The sequence below is a fragment of the Dermacentor albipictus genome, chromosome 7, assembly GCF_038994185.2.
Source record: "Dermacentor albipictus isolate Rhodes 1998 colony chromosome 7, USDA_Dalb.pri_finalv2, whole genome shotgun sequence".
Classification (NCBI taxonomy): Eukaryota; Metazoa; Arthropoda; class Arachnida; order Ixodida; family Ixodidae; genus Dermacentor; species Dermacentor albipictus.
In genome coordinates, this window is record NC_091827.1 from 65,170,191 (window position 1) to 65,178,697 (window position 8,507).

At 54.6% G+C, this 8,507-nt stretch overlaps 1 protein-coding gene across 1 annotated transcript; it reads right to left on the reverse strand.

Annotated features, from left to right (window-relative positions):
* Positions 1-656: 656 nt before the first annotated feature.
* On the reverse strand, positions 657-1,937 carry LOC135921534 (uncharacterized). The gene has a single exon (XM_065455846.1). The coding sequence runs from the start codon at positions 1,935-1,937 to the stop codon at positions 657-659; it is 1,281 nt and encodes a 426-aa protein (XP_065311918.1).
* Between the last annotated feature and the right edge of the window lie 6,570 nt (positions 1,938-8,507).

Here is an 8,507-nt window from a genome sequence, read left to right on the forward strand (position 1 = left end):
TTCGTGCGTGCGATACCAAACTCTAGTGTGCCACTGAGGTAAAAGACTACGTTGGCAAGCATAATAGTAGGGTCCCACCGGTTATTGCGGCTGACGTGTTCATACAGGCTGATCCAGTCATCGACGTCTTCCCCATCTTTCCCCGCTCCCCGTGATCCTGGCGTATTCTCGGGCAGAGTGATGTAGGTGCTGTTGGAGCCGAGGAAGGCTGGTTGTCGTCGCCGGGAGCCATGAAGGAAGGCTCGACCTACCGTCCACTGCGAAGCTCCGTGACGAGGTACAGGGAACGTCCACCTCCACCTCCACCAGATATGTTACGTAGGAAGACGCAGACGAAAAGCTATGTGCAAGTAAATTTACAATAAAATACGCTGCGCTTGGCCAAGAGGCAACAGCCCGCGCTAGCTTCTTTCTCATCGTCGTCGTCGTCATCGCACTGCTCGACTTTTCGTGATCGCACATATTGTTCCAATATGTCGCATTGTAATAAAACGGGTAAGCAACTAAAAAGTGGCAATTCGCAAGAAGAGCAGTTAAAAAAAGACCAGACCGACAGTTCAAAGTCAACAAATGGGCAATCCAGACATATAGGTCAGTGGCCAGTTCAATGTCAAGTCCAGTGCAAGGGAGGGGTAGGGTCGAATCCAAGGAGCACCCTAGCGGGGAGCGACGTGCTTATGGTAAATGTTTCGCGACACAAAGATCACGTCATTTACTACCAACTTCTTAAAAAGACGGAGGTAGGAACGTGAGCACAGTCGCCTCATGACGGAGTCATTGCAGGGGTACCAGGAGCCAACAGCGCCGACGACGATGGCATCAACAGTCAGGCGCTGATAACATTGCGCGAGATGTAACCGCACAGGCTCGTACTTGGCAATCTTGGTGGCACGGGCGGCGGCGAAGGCTTCTAGGCGGTTGTCAAAGGGACAACAAACAACAAGGATGATGGCTTCCTCGCCGCGTACCAGGACGAGATCTGGGCGTAGGTTAGTAGTGCCAACCGGACGATTCTCGGATGCGATCGCGAACCGGTTACGGCTGGCAGTGCGTAGCCGGGCGATGATGTTGTTGTGTCGGGCCGTGTACATGGCGCTACGCGCCATGCAATGACAGAGCACGTGGGGCAGAGACTCCGTATCATAGCCGCACACTCTGCAGCGTTGGTCCCGTCCGGTAATCCATGCACTGGCTCCATTAAGGGGTAGCAGATTGAGCCTGGCCTTGTGGATAAACCGCCAGTCGGCAAACCGGGTGAAGGACCCGGTATGCACAAAATGCGAACTGGCAGGGTCGGCAGCCACGCACTGCATTACTTTTCTCTGGTTTGGGTTGCTCTGGAGGGCGTCATCCCTGGTCGCTGATTGAATGGCGCGCAGCGTCCAGATAACCTTCCTGCGGTGGAAGGTGAGGGTTTTGTCGCCGCAGGTTATCCGGACGCCATCAGGGTCCAGCTGCCACAGTACATCCAGGCGGCGAGACGCCTTACGTGTCTCCGTCCATGCCGATCGGAGCTGCGAAGCCGGCGCGCGGAAGTCGCCTTCCGTGGACCCGCCGAGGTAATCTTCTACGTCCCTTTGCTCCGCCGGCCGGCGCAGACGCTGAGAGACAACCTCGAACAGGCCCTGCGACGCCATATCGCGAACCTCGATGTCGGCAGACGTAAGGAGCTTGAAGGCATTGTCCACCCGGCAGAGGTCACTAAGCTCGGCAGGGAGTGGTGTGACTAAAGCTCCAGACCGGGGACTTCCGTACAGGTACTCGTTGGAGGCATTGGATGGGAGGTAAAGCGTCCACTTTAATAAGGGACGGAGGGCGTCATCCAGCCGCTGCCAATCCTCTTTGCCTAGGGTGCCGCACCTCATCATGAAGTTGAGGCCAGGGTAGACAAAGGTCCGGAGTGCATCGAGGCGCTGCAGGGGGCCATCATAGATCATAAAAGTGCTGTGCCTCGCTGGATGGCATGGTCGATGATGTTGGTATCGTCCGCCAGTACCCGGAAGCCCACAGGACGACCCAGGATCTTCTGGGAGTCGTAGTCTGCCATGGCAGGGATGTCAGCACCCGCGACCTGGAAGATGGAAGGCCTCGTCCCAACCGGATGCTCCCCGCTGAGATGGAGAGAACGCCATTTGTTGGGGTTGAGGGCCATGCCGATCTCGGAGGCGAGAGCTTCAATATGGTCAATGCGGGCTTGCAACATCCCAGGACAGGTCGCCAAGGGGGTTAAATCGCCAGCGTAGGCGAGGATGTTATGCTGACGATCTCCCCCTGTATAGCCCGGATGATGGGATCGATGACGATATTGAAAAGAAGCCCACTCAATGGACATCCCTCGCGGATCCCGGCCAGGATGGGAATAGGTGCCGAGATACCGTCAGCCGCGACGATCCTTGTACTGTTGGTATTGTACGAGTCGGCCACGAGTTCGATGAAGTGACCACCTGCGCCGGTACCTCGAAGGGCATCCAATAACGCCTGATGGGGCACGGACCCTTAGGCGTTGGAGAAGTCCAGGAAGGCGACACAGAGGTCTTCGTGGCCGCCGCGGGCGTTGTCCAGACGATCCTGGAGGACGTAATTATGTTCAATGACGCCATCATGGGGAAGAAAGCCCTTCTGGCAGTGGGAGAGGACGCGATGCTCCGCCAGCCAGTCTTAAAGACGTCCCGCAAGGCACTTAGCATACAGCTTTGCAGCCGTATTGCCTAGTGCGATAGGGCGCCAGTTGGGAGGATCGGTCGCGTCACCCTTCTTAAAGAGGAAGATGGTGCGGGAGGTCCTCCAGCTGTCGGGTGTGCGACGATGGCGAAGACACACATTGAAGAATGCTGAAAGAAACCTCCCTTCAGGGTCCACCGACTTCCAATGCTGGTAAGTAAGTCGGTCTTCCCCAGGCGCCGTGTTTTCAGACCGCTTGAGCCGCCAAGCGGTCTTAGATCTTAGCCAAAAGGCCAAAGATCAAAGTGTCAAGATCAAGAGACCAGGATCACAGTGCAATACCTTCTCGGCCTTTTGGCTAATAAGATCTAGCTAAGATCAAGCTAAGAGCTAAGGTCTAAGTGTAGTACGCTTTGGTCTTGAAGCGGTAAAACTCTCGTACTCGGACTTCCCTGCTGCGCTTGGAAACCCCGGACCCTTGGAAGGATTTGCTTCCTGCTGTTTGAGTAACTGTCAACATTGCCTGATTCACTGCTTGCTTTCTTGCGACTTCGCAACTTTTTTCCTCTGTGTAGTTCTTGTATTTTTTTTCTCGTTATTTTGTAAATTTAAATTCTATAGCGTTTTCTGCGTGCCATAACATCACGCCCAGGCGTAGCTCCCTTTCTTTTTTTTCCTCGCTCGGCGGCCCTCGCGCAGCGAGCCCTTGACCATGTCATTGTGTGCACGCTTTTGCTTGTAGCGTATAAGTTGGTTCCACATGGGCCGCGGTGAGCGTGCGGTTCACAGGTCCACTGGTCAGCTTTGTTCTTTTTATCTCGCTGTGCGTGCACGTTCTTGCATATAGTGAACCAGCTGGCCCCACGTGAGCTGCCGTGAGCTATACGCCCACGTGCGGTTCACAAGCTCACTTGTCTACTCCGTGTGCTTTTTTTTCGCCTGCTTTTTCGCGCCGCGGTTTATCTCTTTTTTTTATTTTTCAACTAGCGTCCTTGATTTTGTACGTATACTCGTGCATGCACTAAACCTGCTGTCCTTTCGTGGGTTGCTGTGAGCTACAGGCTCACGTGACTCCCTTTTTTTACTTTCCCGCTATCGGACGAGATGGCGCCACCTCTCAGCCCCCCCAGACGCCAGACCACCAAGCCGGATCTCAGCTCGCTCGCCGCCCGCTAGACTGCCGCAACCTGACTTAAACTACGCCAGTCCCGGCGCACAGCCCATACGCCACGAACAGGAACTAATACTGTTTTTTCCTCTCCCCAGTTGCTTCAGATGTACAGAAGAAGGCTGCTCAACGAGCTACTCACCAGCAGTCTGGACATCTCGACGGCAATCCCCTTCAGCGGCACTTCGAGCAACAACATGGCACCAGGATCCTATAACTACACATTTCTGCACTCTTTGCAGAAAGATACTAGGATCCCGGCCGACTTCGCATGGATGCCACGCTGGCGGCCAGCACGACTTCGCCACGCGGATCCCACACCCGCACAAGTGCACCGAGTGCCCCTCTTCCTTTCCATCCAGGAAGGGTCTCGACAACCACCAGCAGGCACACAGGAATGAAGCGGCAACGCCGCAAGCCTCGCCCACAACCCAGCCGACTTCAGCAGCAGGCAGCGATTCTAACACTGACGCTCCACTTCCTGACATGACACCGAATCCGGTCCCCTCGAGGGAGACCACACCTGCACCGACGGCAGCTGCTTCAGCAAGTGGCAGCCCCCCGACTATGTCCTCTCCACCGACTTCGACAATAGAAGCATCTCCCTGTTTTTCAGAAGAAAGCAGCGAACCTGCTGCGCCGCTGATATCCTCTCCCCCCTCTCAGCAGGCATACGTCAACAATGAGGCCGCACATGACAACACGACGAACAGCACGGCCACCCCCTCTCCCGGTGCACCGCTGTCGCCTTCTGCCACCGAGAACGACGACGCCTCCCAGGAAGTTGACCCAGTTTCTCTTGCAGGCCCGGTCGAAGATGACGGCGTGCTAGCCAAGCACGCCCAACATCTGAGGCAGCTGCAACGCGAGCCAACATCGGACGCTGGGTGGGAGCATTTACCGGAATGCTAGACGACGCCATACAGGTAGTATGCGATGCGGTACAGCTTCCTGTGACTCCCGCTAACAGGAAGCCACGCCGCCCTCTGAATCCTGAGAATGCTCAGCAGATTCAGACAATGTACCGACGCAATCGCCTACGTGCAGTGAGGCTGATCGTGGAGGGCGAGTCCCAACTCTGCCCGATTCCCCTTGATGAGCTGGAGGAACACTTCAGCGAGGCTTGGGGACCGGGTCAAGCCGACACCGCTTTACTTCTGAACAAGGTGAGGCGAAGCGACATGGCTGAAGTAAGCCTTGCGCAGTTCACTGACGGCGGGGCAGTTTCCCGTCTTCGCAAGAGCGAGAACACCGCCCCCTGAATAAGCATCACTTACCAACACTGGCACTCGCAGCTTCGGTCTGCCTGGACGGACGCACATAAGGCGTCTCGCCGCCTGGACGTGCTGTGGCAACTAGACCCTGAGGGCATCCGGATAACCTGCGGTGAAAAAACCCTCACCCCTCCCCACCGTAGGAAGGTTATCCGCACGCTACGCGCCCTTCAAGCAGCTGCCAGAGACGAAGTTCTCCACAGCAAGCCTAACCAGGGCAAGGTGCTGCAATGCTTTGACGCTGACCCCGCCACCTCTCACTTCAGGCACTCCGGGTCCTTCACCCGGTTTGCAGACTGGCGCTTTAGCCACAAGGCTCGGCTTAACCTTCTGCCCTTTAACGGAGCCTGCCCATGGATGACTGGACGGGACCAGCGTTGCAGAGTCTGTGGGTAAGAGAGGGAGACTCTACCCTACATTCTCTGCCACTGCATGACGAACATCACTATGTACACAGCCCGTCATAACAGCATAGTGGCACGACTACGTACTCTCAGCCGCAACCGGTTTACCATCATCTATGAAAATCGCCCGGTCGGAAGCTCCAACCTACGTCCGGACCTCGTCATGGCGCGCGGAGAGGAGGCGATCGTCCTCGATGTTTGTTGCCCCTTCGACAGCAGACCCGAGGCCTTCTCCGTAGCACGCGCCGCCAAAATCACAAAATACGAACCCGTGCGTCTCCATATCGCACAACGGTGCCAGCGTGTGACCGTCGACGCCATCGTTGTTGGTGCTGTGGGTTCATGGGATTCTAACAATGATACAATCATGCGGCTCTGTTCACACTCCTACCTTCGCCTCTTTAAAAAACTGGTAGTGAGCGACGTGATCACCGCGTCCAGGACGATCTATAATAAACACGTCGCTCCCCAATAGGGAGCACCTCGGCAGTGACCCCGCCTCCCAGTTCTGGGCAGGTTTTATGTCCCCATGTTCAATCGTGTCTACATTGACTGACTATAGACATTGACTATTAGTCTTGGCCTTTTTTCCTCCCTTACTGTTGTCTTAAAATGTCAATTTTTGGTTCCTTACCCTTCCTATATTATCTGAACATGTGAATGAAAACCTTCCCAGCCTTTGGCTAAGCTCAACGTGCTAGAAGCTTCAACACTTTGATCGTAGCCAAAAGGCCGAGAAGGTACTACACTTTGATCTTGGCCGTTTGATCTCGATCTTGACACCCCGCAGGGGCGTCTGCGTCAGCAGGCGTTTGGTGTGTTGCGACACCACGTACCCGAGCACACGAGGGTTGGCCCCTCCCGCGTGTAGCCGTGCGCGGCTTAGCCGTGTCCGGGGAAAGAGGGATCCTGGGGGTTGAGCCGATGCTGGGTGTTTGGACCTTTAAGGTGGAGGCAACACACCTCTTTGGCCTCTGCTTCACGTAGACGGCACCCCCGGACTGACCCACCCGGGGGACATCGGCAGTCGCCTTTTCCTGTCCTCCTCTCCAATCTTCGTCTTTCTCTCTCGCCTTTTTCATCTTTCCTCTCTACTCTCTTCCATTTACTTCCTTTCTCCACGGCGGCAAGGGTTAACCTTGTGTATGTGCCCTTCCTTGGGTATAATATATTAGGTTATAGTGGCAGTGTACGGTTGGCGCCTGCAGACTTACCCGTTAAGTCCTGCAGCGTCCCCAAGTTGGGCTCCATGGTGGGTGGCCGCCATTGCTGCTGAAAACATACCAAATTACTATGGGAACACCCGCATTTCCCCGCCTACTTGATCGTCATCCTCAGAAGAGGGGACGCACCGAAGGCTTGAGCACTTGTTTCAACCGCACGAAAGAGACCTATCCAAAATACCACGTAGTACACAGTGAGAATCCTGAAAAACAAGCTAGATTTATTTCTCCATTCACAGTAGCAAAATCTTTGACCAAAGCCTTAGGGTCAGCTTATAAGGTAACGAAAATGGCTAGCGGGGACCTCCTCCTTGAGATCCCTCAGAAACAACAGTACGAAATACTTGGCAGTCTTGTGACATTTGGTAACATACCAATTTCTATTACACAACACCGAACAATGAACAGCTCACGGGGAGTCGCGTCAGAGGCAGACCTCCTAGACTTGACAGAAGCTGAACTCTTGGAAGGATGGAAAGAACAAAATGTCACTGTAGTAAAACGTATTATACTTAGACGAGACAACAAGGAAATCCCCGCAAAGCATTTTATCCTAACATTTGCATCCAGCACACTGCCAGAAACAATCGGAACAGGATACATCAGATTAAATGTTCGACCATATATCCCCAACCCTAGAAGGTGTTTATGCTGCTGCCATGGCTCGCAGGGCTGCCGTGGTCAAATAACTTGTGCAAAGTGTGGAGTGCAGGGCCACCCCTCTGACAACTGCAGTGGCATACCCCACTGTGTGAACTGCAGTGGTGACCATCCCGCTTACTCACGCTCCTGTCCAAACTGGAAGAAAGAAAAAGATATAATCACCCTTAAAGTCAAGGATAATATTTCGTTTAAGGAAGCCCGTAAAAGGTGCTCTCCTTTCCACAACACACCTTACGCTGATGCGGCGCGTCGGGGGGCGGCGTCGCAGCGGCCAATGCCAAGTGCCATGTCCGCGTGCAGCGAGCAGGCACCTTTGGCTCCTGCCCCCAGGGTGGAAGTAGGTAAGCCTACTCCATCCAACCAGCAAACCGGCCAGGCTACCCTTGGGTTGCCGGCCCCACAAGAGTTATCTGCGGCGACCTGCGCTACACACAGCGATCCCGCAGTACCGATAGTGGCCCCGAAGGTAGGCGCAGCCGAGGCTGCCGCGACCTCCCCGGCCCCTCCCAGCGCTGGCAACAGCCGGCGCAGCCAAATTCCACAGGGAGCCCCATCGACCTCCGGGCTGGTGGGCGCAGGGGTTTTGCCTTCCGAGGTGAGACTTTCCCGAAAAACTTCTCGCTCGCAAGAGCGCGTGTCCGGCGCCTCACAAGAGGCAATGGACACAACACCTATCCCCACGGCGCACCAAGCGCCTAAGGAGCGGCGAGGCTCCCTCGAACGCTTCAAAAAAGGCAAAACCCCGGTTACAGGGCCTCGAAAGAGCACTGTAATCTAATGCATCACTTCCGTTTCCGTACACACAGCACTAATTTACATTGAATATGGATACACAAATCGTACAATGGAACGTCAGAGGTCTCCTTAGAAACCTTGATGATGTACAAGAACTCATCCACAAACACAATCCAAAAGTGCTGTGTTTACAGGAAACACACTTAAAACCAAAACACAAATTTTCTTCGACAGCACGTTACTTATCGCAAAGATCGCGACGATGCTATCGCATAATCGGGCGGAGTTGCAATTATAATTCAAAAAAGCATAGCCTGTCAACGTGTACAGCTACGAACGGCCCTTGAGGCAGTGGCGGTTCGAGTTATTCTGCTAAACA

Coding starts and splice junctions, on each gene's coding strand:
- LOC135921534 (XM_065455846.1), bottom strand. CDS start 1,937: ATGATCTATGATGGCCCCCTGCAGCGCCTCGATGCACTCCGGACCTTT.